Genomic DNA, 13,406 nt, shown 5'->3' on the forward strand with positions numbered 1-13,406 from the left:
GAGGAAAAAAAACATTAAGACAATATTCTTATGTGGAAGTAAATGAAAGTAGTTTAAATTAAAATGGTGCCCCACCAAACCTTAAAGGGGCCCTATTATGCTCATTTTCAGGTTCATATTTGTAATTTGTGCCTCTACTGTGACATGTTTCCATGCTTTAATGTTCAAAAAGGTCTTTATTTTTCTCATACTGCCTGTGCTGAAGCACCTATTTTCACCCTCTGTCTGAAAACAGAGCCCAGTTTCTGATTGGTTAGCTAGCCAGCTTGGTTGTGATTTGTCAACTGCTTGGAGCCATTAGCTATCACAATCATCCATCATAATAAACCAAAATGAAAGAAGTTTATAATAATCAAACTATGCCTCTAATGTAGTGATTATTTGGTTAAATATGTATTTGTCATTTGGTGGTCATCACTATGCTATGAACTAAACAGCAACTTAAAGTTTACTTTTGTTCTCACTAGGACTTTCTAGTACTAGTTATCAAGTCAAATGAATCATTTACAATTGACTCAGCAGAACTGACTGAGGCCCCGTCCACAAAAAGACGATTTCAGTTGTATCCGCTAAAGCAGTGGTTCTCAACTGGTGGGTCGCGACCCAAAAGTGGGTCGCGGACCCGTTTCAAGTGGGTCGCGGATGTGTGAGTGAAGAAAAAAAAGTTGAAAAAAAAAATTGGAATTTTCTTCTTTTTTTTTTTGGGAAAAAATGCAAACTTTTATTTTGAAGGACCGATTTTCTAATGCTGTGCATGCAGTAGGCGTTGGACTGGAAGTACCGGAGACCATAAATGGTTTTGAAAACTTCTGTCACGTAGTGATCATCTTCTCAATAAAACATCTCTGCTGATGTTTTTTCGAGTCTTCTGGCCAATCAGAATCAAGTTTGTTGCCGGAAGTCCCCACGGAGAATAACTGCGGTAGAACTATTCTTTATACATCCATGGGTACAACTTCAGATAAAAATGAACACATAATGAAATATGACCCCCGGTTTGATGATTGACAGGTCACAGAACAATGGGAGCTATCTACCCTTACCCACAATTTAAAGTAAGTCACACAGACTATCTCCTCTTTACTCTTCTCTCAGCAAGATATCAGAACAAAGTGAAAAACAAACAATGGCATAACATATTATTAATATGTCGGGTAGTAATAGATTTATTTATTTTCTTCTCAGAGTGTACCAGAATGCGTAGTTTATGTTAGTATTTCTAAAAATCTCCTGGGGGAGAATCCCCCCAGACCCCCCTGCTGGGGTTGGGTTTTCAGCATGTGTGCCTTTTTATATAGTTCAGCTATGATTCTATCATCTCATTAAACCTTTTTTAAAAGCATACTTTAGTTCTGTGAACGGATATATGTACTGTACTTCACTTTTATTAATATTGTATTCTGAAAAGCGTATACATTACAGCACGATTTTTTGTTGAATAGATTTGAGTGCTTCAAAATGTTGGGTCGCGATGTATTGACCAAGTAAAAAGTGGGTCCCGAGGCCTAACCAGTTGAGAACCACTGCGCTAAAGTTCTTTATCGTATTATAGACGGTTCGTCCACACGAAGCCAAAACGGAGCCGCGGCTTCGGAACCCGAAGCCGATACACTTTGAAAACGGCTCCCAAAGTGGGTAAGTCTGTAGATGAAACGCTTGCGGCTCCGTGTGTATGCCCAAACGATCATTTCCTGAATCGATGATGCCATAGCCCCGCCTCTCCCCACCTCTCCTGCTCACCCCCGCGTCATTGCTGATGCGTTTCGCCAACAACAACAACAATGGCGGATCACAGGGTTGCGTTCGTGCTCCAGACGCTACTGACCATGATACAGATTTTAGTGCAAAATCTACAGCTCCTCTACCACAACCATCAGCAACAAGTGGACATGGAGAACTACATGAACTACATGTTGCTAAATCCACCGTGGAGAATAACCAGAAGGGCAACCAGGCAACCAAGCTCAGGGGGTCTTATTCGCTGCTTTTGGCGTATTTTGTGGCAGAAGTACAGCGCCACTTACAGGCCCGGCATATGTACTACAGCGTCTCCAGCGGGTCGAGTGGTTTCGTGTGGACAGAAGACTTTTTTGAAATCGACTTCGGTTCGAAATCCGTTTCGTCTCCGTTTCGTCTCTGTGTGGACGGGGCCTGAGTTGACTTGACCTACAGTAAATGGTTTAGATTTACCTCAAACATGCATATGGGTAAATGTAAAGTAAAGCCCTCATTGTATTGTCCCTACAGATAAGGACCAGATCCATTGTTTGGGCAAATTTCCAGAAACCATGAAGCTATAAAACCTCAAACAAACTGGAATTCACTAAAAAAGTCTATTTGGTGGATGTCTGTTTGCACTGCCACGACATCTGCAAAACTGCATGAGAAGATTTATACACAGCATTTGAGGTACAGTTTTCCACAAAAAAGGAAACCGAGCACAGAGCCATCACAAAACACTTTAAATTACCTGTGCCAACTGTGAAGATGGATGCAATTGTGCATGAACAGGAGACATGCCGGGCAAAATAAATACAACATAGCACCTGTCTCCAAAGTAACATTGAATAAATTAACTTCTGGTTCAGTTTTGCTTAATTTAACAACTTTGGCATTTGGTGGTGGGTTGTATTAAATTAAAAACACTCCACGCCTTATATTGCAGGAAATATAATCATCATCTTTGTTAAGAGATGTCAAAAAAGTACTGTATGTCTCTCCTCCTTATACTTATGTACTGTACTCAAATTCCTGGGCCTTTGGTGGCAACAAGTTACAGCACTCACTCGAACTGTCCCATACCAGTTAACACATCATGTGACTCTAATGGCGCATTTCCACTGCAGGGCCTCGCACGGCTTAGTACGGTATAGTTAGGCCTTGTTAGGCCAGGCTCACTTTATGCTGCGTTTCCATTACAGTTTAGTAGCTGGGGCAGTAACTATAGTAACGCAGTGTAGGCGGAGCCGTGACGTCATCTTCAATGCGAACCACAAAACCAACATCAGTCGTTAGCTGTTAGCACTCAGAGCTCACAGCTCCTCATATCTGTTCAGAAACTAGACAAAAGTTAAACAAGTACAAACCACAGACTGTGTCATGGCGAATACAGTCGCTGGTTTATTTATGTCTGTATAGGCCGTTGTTGTGAGTGTGTGGACGGTCGGAGCATATACAACGTTAGCTTAGCCGATCTCCATTCAGAAAACACGCATTTTAAAAGGTTCTTCGCCTGCCGTCTTGTCTGCAGACTTGTCAAAGCATTAATTCATGGTTTTTACTAACCGGTATCAGTATGTTGTTACTTCGGCACCATTTTGAAACGTGTATTACAATTAAATCACGGTAAAATATGTTCATTGTGTTGTAGTTGTAGCCACTCACGTCACTAGTTTAGCATATTCAGCCCGTTTGTTGGCCCGGAAAGAACCACGATTTTGGAGGGCCAGAAAAACTGTGAAAAAGTACCCGCTAGCTGGAACTACCCCTAGTGGAAACGCAACAAAAAACGGGCCGGGTTTGTCACGGCACGCTTAAACCGTGCTACGCACTTCAGTGGAAATGCGCCATAAGATACCATGACTCTGGTACCACTCCAACTGAATGAGTGGACCTTAAGTGCTGCTGCTCATTCATGTTTTCAGTGACCTTCTGCTGCTGCGATAAATCATAACATCTCCTATCACAACAACTAATTTGTGTAATCCTCAACTAATCAGGAATAGTGATGCACTTTATTGATGGAGACGATACCACGTTTTCTTGGTGGATTTAATGAAAGAAATGGGTTACATCATCAACCTAAGGATGTAACTTGTTGCTTCATGGTTAAAACTGCCAACAAACAGGCTCCGTCAATAAGAGTGAACAATGTGTTGTGTGACCACATGAGGAACAGCTCTAATGCAAGGGCAACACAGATTCACATCAACATGAAAAGCCCTTCAGTTTCCATTGAGACTGAGGGAAGGCATAAGTAGGAGTAACAGCTAGGGAACACGGCATGTGTGGGACATTAGTGGGACAGGTCCTACCTTCTAAGACAGTGAGCTTGGCACTGGTGTTGATCTCTCCCACGCTGTTGGTGGCGGTGCATTCATAGATGGCTTCATCGCGGTGGGTCCTCAGAGGCTGGATACGCAGCACGGAGCCCGAGCCGTCATCAAACTCAATCACCTGAGGACAAAAGAACGGGAGTAGGATTAAAAGTAATCAACACTGACATCTACATCCAAATCCATCCTGTTTGCTCCTTCCTGTCGCACGTACTTATAACAATCGTGTTTGACTTGGGGAAATTATTTCTAATTTCACAAAAGAACAGAAGAGTTTCAAGGAAGTTCGAAAAAATAGTTTCTTCAAGTATTTTAAAATGTCATAGTTCATTTGAAACATTATCCTGTTTTAAACCAGCCAATACATTATTTTGAATGTTACACAATGAATTTGGACATACATCTTTCAAAGTGTTATTAGATGACTACTTTGCTATGTGCTGCTGTAAAAGTAGAACTGTTCACAGGTTTTAGTATAATGGTTAACTATATTATTGCTGAGAGCGAGATGAGAAAATGGACATTAATTTAATGTCTATGTGTTAAGAACAAAGCCAGAGTCATAACCTGGTTAGCCTAGCTTAGCATAAAAACCTGAAAGCAGGAGAAAACAACTAACCCGACTGAATCAGAGAGATTTTGTTTGCGTTCTATTTAAAACAAAAAGAGATACAATATGTTAACCACTGACTTTTATTGGTGTCTGTGTATTTTCTAACGTTGAAAAATCTATATAAAGGGGGAAGTTAACTTAAAGGGGACCTATCATGCAAAATGCACTTTTGCACGTCTTTTATACATGAATATGTGTCCCCGGTGTTCCAGGGAACTCACCAAGTGTCAGAAAACACAACCCTCTCTATTTTCCTCCATACCCAAATCTCTAAAAAAGGGGCTGCAACGGACCTGATAAAAACTGATCCAGATTTGAACACTGTCCTGACGTCAGGACGGTGGCGCTACGGCTATTGGGCCAACTCCACCAATCAGGAGGAGACAACCACGGCATTGCCGTTCGAAAGCGCTGGAGACGCTGTAGTACATATGCCAGGCCTCTAGATGGTGCTGTTGCTCACAGAATCAACCCTTGCAAAAACAGAGCTCACATTTTTCAAATTGAGCGAAATGAGGCATGGCTAAAATGCATGATCTGTTTGGTATTTTGAAAAAAAAAAAGTATAAATATGCCTTATATAGGTATGGTCCTACACTATATTATTCAAATATAGCATGATAGGTCCACTTTAACGGGGACCTATCATGCAAATTGCACTTTTTGATGTCTTTTATAGATAAATATGTGTCCCCGGTGTGTCGGGGAACTCATGCAGCGTCAGGAAATAAAACCCTTTCTCTTTTCCTCCGTACCCAAATCTTTTAAAAACGGGGGTACAACAAGCAGATACAGATTTGCTGCCGATATGACGTCAAACCGGCGTCGGACCCACAGAAAGTTGCTATCAGAAACAATGCCTAACGTGTTTTGGACGTAATCTCGTCTTTGTTTACATTAGCAAGCGTGTGTTAACACTCTGAGCTAACCTGTACTGTGTAGAGCACATGTGTTTAAAAAGCAGGAAATAAAAAAAGGAACTCACCTTGTGATAAACCCGCAAGAGAAAAAGCATTTGAGCTCCATACTGTTTCAGAAATAATCCTTGATGTGGTTTAGAACAGGATGGCGTTTTATCACAGCAGAATTTAACTTTATCTCCGGTAGAATTCTGATCAGGCATTAGCTCCGCCTCCTCTTTTTTATTTTTTCAAGCTAAGGACCCAAAATCTGCGTTTCTCTAACAGGGCTGCAAAAGAGGGGTATGAGCAGTATGAGGCATGGCTACAATGGGTGATCTGTTTGGTATTTTAAGCAAAAAACTTCACAGACGTATAGGTATGGCCCTACAATATATGTTTCCAATATAGCATAATAGGTCCACTTTAAATAACTGATAATTGAAGATCACTAATTCTGTATTGTAACCTTGGAGTTTTGTTGTTTTGTAACAGTTTGAAATAAATCTATTCTAACTAAGTTATTTGAAATACAATAAATGTGTCATGAAGAGCTTTACTCTGTGAGAATTAATAATATGAATTTTGCTAATACTGATGAGAAAGTGTTTCCTATTGCAGAACAAACACTGAACTGTTAGATGTGTTGTGTGGACTGAGCTTCAAGGTACTCTAGATACATATCCTTTTCATGTCATTTTGAGACTTTTATCTCAGACTTTTCATTCATTAAGAAACTTATTTTCATTACCCACATTAGCTTATTAGAACTGTTCTGTTCTCTGTAGGCTAAATGTTGTCAGTCTTTCATACTCTTTTCCTTTGTTTATATACAAGCAATGCACAACTACAGCGGTAATCAAACCCAAAGACGATACAGATGATAACCAAAACTTACATGGGAACACAGTTTTGGATAAAACCAGAAAAGCAGTCTGAAATGTTGCTTATAGTCCCTCATTGTACAGGAAATCTGTCAGTGAACGCGGTGTTTACTGTCAATGTGTAGTGACAATCTAAAATGTTTTTTCCTTGTATTGTTTGTTTGTTCTTGTTGATTTGCCATCCCAATGTGTCAACAAGCTGAGGGAAATTAAAACGTTAGAGACATTAATCGAGAAGAATAAACTACTTTACGTACAGCAGCTCAAAATGTAAAAAGGTGGTTGGTAGATTTCACAGATTATGGTCATTGTGTCTAGCAGCTGAAGGAGGATGTGTACAGTGATGAGCTTCAGTGGATAACAGGTATGTGAGGGGATTTAAGGAATGCTGGGGGGGTAAATACTCAGAGGTCAGGGCACTGGGCCTTACACTTCCGCACCACCGCGGTGTGTGTGACCCAACGAGCCGCCTGGCAGGAATCACATTCCACCTCTAATGAAGGAGCTTGGTAGGAGGTAACCCCCCCCCCCCACACACAGGGAAGCATCCATTTGAGGAAACCAGGTCAAACAAGTGGAGTTTAGATCAAAACAGAGAATATGGACTAGTTTCAGATTTCCCTTAAAGTCTTTGTACATCTAGTCCGTATTTTTTGTCATTCGCTAAAAATCGGTCTTGCACCGAAACCTTGCACACAGAGTCACAGTAGTTTTATATTGTTTGTTGAGAGATAATGCAATAAGAGACCACATTTAATCATTTATGTGCATTTGTGTAAGGCATAGCGCTAGTCCAAAACGAGGCAAATCTATGATTTTATGAACAAGAAGATCTTTTAGCTGCTAGGATATAATCACTGTATAATTATTTGTACATCAGGAATTTTGCTGTCAATATCTACAAAAACTGATTCCAAGCTGTTTTGAAATGACCTGTCACAATCGTTCAATCCTTGTCCTAGGAGACAAATTAATAAAATGAATCAGCTTATCAGTTGGCATCTGTTGATGATGCAACTCATGGGGATCCCGATCTGTGCTCCAAATTCCTTGACTTCTTCCAGGCGAAAGTCGAGGCCATCAGCTCCTGGCGCCTGGCCCTCCCACCCTACCTGCACCTCAGCCACCTGGCAACGCACCCCCAGCGCCGCGCCTCTCCCATTGCAAATTCTACTCCTTCTCCCCTGTGAATGATCACCAAGTGGCCAAACTGGTCAGCTCAGCCAAGACCTCCACCTGCTCCCTGGACCCCATGCCCACAGCCCTGTTCAAGGACTGCCTACCCACCCTCTGCCCCTACATGGTGGTCATCATCAACGCTTCTCTGGCTCCTGGCATAGTCCCCACCAGCTTCAAAATTGCCTCAGTCACCCCCATCCTCAAAAAACCTGGCCTGGACCCCGACGACCTCCACAACCACCGGCCGATCTCCAACCTTCCCTTTCTATGTAAAACTCTAGAAAGAGTAGTCGCCGGCCAACTCCATCTGTACATGTCCAACCATGAGCTCTATGAGCCCCTCCAATCCGGCTTCAGACTTCAACATAGCACTAAGACCGCCCTCATCAAGATCATCAACAATCTCCTGATTGCTGCTGACTCTGGCCGCCTCAGCATCCTCATCCTCCTGGACCTCTCTGCAGCGTTTGACACCATCTCCCACACCATCCTCCTCACCGACCTCCTAGGTGTCACTGGCACAGCCCTGTCCTGGTTCACATCCTACCTCCATAACAGAGAACAGTTTGTAACCATTAATCAACGGAGCTCCTTCTCCAACAGACTGCTGCAGCTCCCCTGTCACAAGGACAGATACTGGAAAACATTCCTGCCCACTGCAATAACTCTGTACAATAAATCACCTCTGGCTGGAAGAGAACTCTCTGCTCCATAGTTTCTCTTGAAATAAAACCACGCTGTACATTTTATTTTACTCATACATAATCTGTTTCATATTTAATACTCCATATTTCATATATTTGAATATATATATATATATATTTGTATATATAATATCTGCATGTATATTTTCTATTTCGACATGTATATTTTATATTTTATTTTATTTTATTTCTATTCTTGTATATTTTGTAGTTTTGTTTTATTGTAAAATGCCTTTTATGCTGCTGTAACAAAAACAATTTCCCAATTTGGGATCAATAAAGTACGATCTATCTATCTATCTATCTAATGGCTCAAATTCCCCCCGGCCCCAGTCAATCACGGTGTACCCCAGGGCTCTGTGCTTGGCCCCCTCCTGTTCACCATTTACATGATTCCCCTCGGCTAGATCATCCGCCTTCATGGACTCAACTTCCACTGCTACGCTGATGATACCCAATTATATCTAAGCACTACTCCATCCTCCCAGCTCCCTCCTCAGTCTCTTGTCAACTGCCTGCAGGATGTCGTCCAATTTTCTCAAACTCAACAGCAGGAAAACAGAGCTCATGGTTGTGGCACCCAAGGCGCTGCTCCAGAAGGTTGGTGACTTCATCCTTGAGGTTGACGGCTGCTCCATCTCCCCATCTCCTGAAGTCCGCAACCTCGGTGTCATCTTTGATTCCACCCTTTCCTTCCACTCCCACATCAAGTCTGTCACCAAATCCGCCTTTTTCCATCTAAAGAACATTGCCAGACTCCGACCGTCACTCTCAGAGTCGGTTTGCAGAAACCCTAGTCCATGCTTTCGTCACCTCCCGCTTGGACTACTACAATGGTGTCCTGTTTGGGGTCCCCAACAAAACCCTGGACAGGCTCCAGTATGTTCAAAACTGTGCTGCTAGGGTACTCACACATACAAAGCCGTGGCAGCACAACACTCCCACCCTCATCCACCTCCACTGGCGGCCGTTCAAGTGCCAAATAACCTATAAAGTCCTCCTCCTCACCTACAAGTTCCTCCATGCCCTTGCCCCCCAGTACTTATCGGACCTCCTCCGCCCACATGCCCCACCCCGGAACCTGCGGTCTTCAGACTCTGGCCTGCTTACCACCCCCCGCACCAACCTGCGAACCTTCGGGGACAGAGCCTTCAGTGTGGCAGCCCCCACCCTCTGGAACGCTCTCCATGCGGAGATCCGCAACATCCCCACGCTTGATGCCTTCAAAAGGTCCCTCAAGACCCATCTGTTTGCCAAGGCCTTCGGCCCCTAATTGATTTGTTGTTTTGTCTGTCTGACTGTTTGTCTGACTGCCTTTTGATTTTGTTTGTTTGTTTTTACTCCTGTTTTTCTTTGTAAAGCGACCTTGGGTCCCATGAAAGGCGCTATATAAATCCAAGCTATTATTATTATCTTCCAAAGGTTTTTGACAAATACCCAAAAATGCAGAAACCCGTTATGAAAACTGTAATGACGCACATATTTTATGTTTTGATCTGTGTTTACTATTTTTATTTATTTATTGTATTATCTGATAGTATGGTACTGACCTGATAAACATGTAATTCCATTTTGAGATCAGTTATGGAGATATATCTGATCTAATCTAAGCTGCTTAGTGTTATCTACACGATAATATTGGCTCAATATTTGCCGTCTCAGATAACATGAGTGTTTTCACTTGAACATGCTATCCTTAAGATATTTTCATTTCTTTGTCTTAATACCCATGAATAAAATCTAGTTTTTGAGGTTGGTGTGCAAACTTGATTACCTCAGCGTAAGGTATTTTTTAAACGTGTGACAATTTCCAAAAATATGGATTAGGGTACAAAAGCCGTAACTCTGATTCATCTTCAGGTTCCAGCAAAGGTCACACGCCTGATGGGACAATAACAGTGACCTTTTAACAAATATGTGTAAAAGTAAGTAATTGATGACAATATGTTATGTGATGCATCATCACTGAGTCACGTGTTATAACGTATACCACACGTAAACATTCTGTCTCAAGATACAAAGCAAGAATCTGGATAAATCCAAAGAAGCCGGATTCTTCTGCCCAGGTGATATTTGCTAATAAGTGTTGCGATCACAGGGCCAAGATCAGTAATCTACTTAGGGATATGTAAAGACAGGTAATTTAAATTGTTTACTTGAGTTAATTGTGTCTTTGAGCCCTGATTGATCTTGATTAAACAATATTTTTCTATGTATCCATCTGAAATCCTGAAATCCTGATTCTACTGAATAATATATATATGAGAATGAGAATGAGAGCTAGACTGTGTCCCTGCAGTGGGGAGGGGTTCTTCCACCCCACACACAGGGTAGCCTTCAGTTTGAGTAACACTGAGCAGACAGGTGGAAGAGAATTCCTATTACCCACAACGACATGAACCAAGTGTCTCGGTCTACACTGGACTCATGTCGAGTCACTTCACTGGAAGTCATTTGGGTTGGCTGGCAGCTAATGAGCCTTCCTGCTGTCCACAGTGCTGCAGGAAGCCTCATACAGTCAATCAGGCAGGCTGCTGGGTCCGCTTATACAGCTGCATGAATAAAATATCCAGATTATAGAAAGATACTACAGTGCACAAAAAAACAAGATTTCTGGTTATGGTAGCAGGTATTCTATTACATTAAATATGGACCACCAGGGAGAGTTTTTAAAATGCCTCCCCGAATTATGGTGGATATCTGCAGTATTTGGACATTTGCTATTATAAGGAACCATACTGTAGGCCTCTCAGTACAGAGTATGCTAAATTCAAATCCAGGTGTCCAGACTCTAGAATGGCAGAATGCTCAGTTTAGAACTTGTGTATTTCACTTGTTGTGTGACTTATTTATTTGTATTTACTCTACATATACATCTACTTTTTTCTCTTTCAATACCCAATTATGTTGTTCTTTAAATGCCAGAGCAAACATCACAGTAAATATTATTATGATACAAATGTTTTGTTTAGATTTAGTTAATTCCCGTTACATTTCAAAATTAATTACACGTATACAAATATTTAACAAACAACTATTTCCTTTTGAAGTAGTTACAAACTCATACCGTTTGCTAACTCTTTTTACATTCATTATTTTGATAAAAAATGTATATCCTGAAAATGAAAGAAAGAAACTAAACTAAACACGTGTTATTTATATCCAAATGCGCTAAACAAATCTTCATTTAGTATTCATACCTCAGCTTTATATTGTTTTATAGCTTTATCTTTTTTAACCATATTTATTTAAACTATTTTGGACACATTTTCCTTTCCTCATGAACTCATTTGACTGTAACACATAGTTCTGCTGCATGTGTTCTAATTTATGTTTGAACATTCCTGAAGTCCATACTTACTTTTGACCGACGTATACTGTCTGGAATGATTTCATTTTGACTTTATAAGTGTACAATTATAATGTAATAGTGCAGTTTTGAAGTCCATCTAATCTGTAGAATTGAGAGCATGTGAGTTCAAAAAAAGTATGTTCTTGGTCTCATCTGTAACATTAAGATCAAATGTGTGATATTTTGTATGTATTTCCATTACAAAAAGACCATGTATTCTTTAACACAAGTCCAAATATCTTACTGAAAATATCAATGATACTGTAGCTGCTGGAACCTTGGAGATTTAAGGTAATAGGTGTCATGGCTCTCTTAAATAAACTTGGTATAACAAACTGAACAAAGCTGAGATCATGTGCTGGCCTCTGGTTCCTCTACAGTGGAGTCATCACCTCTGTAAGCCGTCGGTTCCACTCTTTAACCTGCAGAGTTCCTCGCTGTGATGCTGGGCCTCATGTGCTCTCATTAGTGTATTGTAATTTCATTGATTTGCATGCAGTGGTTTTCAAACAGGCCCTAAATGCAAAAAAGCTGCTCTATAGGTTTCTGTGCATGGTGGTAATTAGTAAATAAAGCTGCAGCCTACAGCTCAGCCACGATAAACACACATCCACTCGAGAGAGAATGTGGACACGCTGGGAATATAAAAATGAAAGCAAAATGACCTATCCTGCTTTTTGTCCACACACACACATAAACGCTGTAACATATCAGACAGGGGGCTTTGAGGCCTGCTCCCTAGCCATACCTCAAAGCGCTGAGAGCTGACTTTCTTCCCCTTCTTCATCCAGGTGATGCGGGGTTTGGGCTCACCCACGGCCTGGCATACGAACGACGCCACTCCTCCCGAAATCCCCGTCTGGTCATCAGGGGACTTTATGAAGCCGGGCATGCCTAAGGGAGGGAGACAGAGAGACAAAGGGAGGGAGAGGAGGGAAGAGAAGATAACCAGTGTCAGATAGAGGCCCGACACAGAAACAGCTCCAGGCAGAATACATGCTTTTCACATCTATACATCTGCTGTAGGTTTGAAATAACAATATGCTGTCACATGCCTGTAGCCACAAGCATTCAAATGCATATCCAGTAAAAACAGCCAAATACTACACACACATACACACTCAAAGAAGGTATCAACAGGACACATAATACCCCAAAGTCAGAAATAAGTGTGATGATATTCACTGTATGCTTCATTTATGTCATGCTTATCTTAAAGGACCCTCAAGTCACCATTTGTTTCTATCTGGTGCTCTACAAACTCACAATGGGATGGAACACATATGACTGCAAAGTCTGCTAATGCAAATGTATTACACATTATATTCCTGATCAACAGTTGGTGTGCAGGCAATGTGCTAGAACAATTGGGAAAATACACTGCTAGCCAATGTAACTATCATTATTACATGTATATCATTTAAAAAGGGATTTAAATAAGTTTGCCACCAATGAAAAAAGAGAACAGTAGGCAGGAGACACGTAAGAAAAAGAGGAATAGTCAAACTCACTATTTTGTAAATCTTAACAGTTACAATAATGTGTTACATGAAATATCATACTTTAAAAAAGATGCTGTCTCTAAAAAACGTGTTTACTTATTTCCATAGATTTGGTTTATAATTTGTTTCAGTTTTAATAACATTGTTCCCACCAAGTTAATGGCTGAAATCTGGTCACATATTGACATCGGTCATGAAACATGAGCAGTCAGACAAGC

General features: G+C 41.1%; 1 protein-coding gene across 7 annotated transcripts in view; it reads right to left on the reverse strand.

Moving 5' to 3' along the window:
- The window catches only part of ptprfa (protein tyrosine phosphatase receptor type Fa), a 234,625-nt gene that overhangs the window by 162,302 nt on the left and 58,917 nt on the right, over positions 1-13,406 (reverse strand). For all 7 annotated transcript variants that reach the window (XM_034147181.1, XM_034147179.1, XM_034147182.1 and 4 more), the window contains exons 3-4: positions 12,435-12,580; positions 4,035-4,176 (exon numbers count right to left, since the gene is read on the reverse strand). In XM_034147181.1, coding sequence (XP_034003072.1) covers positions 4,035-4,176; positions 12,435-12,580 — 288 coding nt within the window. The remainder of the gene's footprint in view (positions 1-4,034; positions 4,177-12,434; positions 12,581-13,406) is intronic.

Source organism: Trematomus bernacchii, unplaced genomic scaffold (assembly GCF_902827165.1).
Source record: "Trematomus bernacchii unplaced genomic scaffold, fTreBer1.1, whole genome shotgun sequence".
In the NCBI taxonomy this organism is placed as follows: Eukaryota; Metazoa; Chordata; class Actinopteri; order Perciformes; family Nototheniidae; genus Trematomus; species Trematomus bernacchii.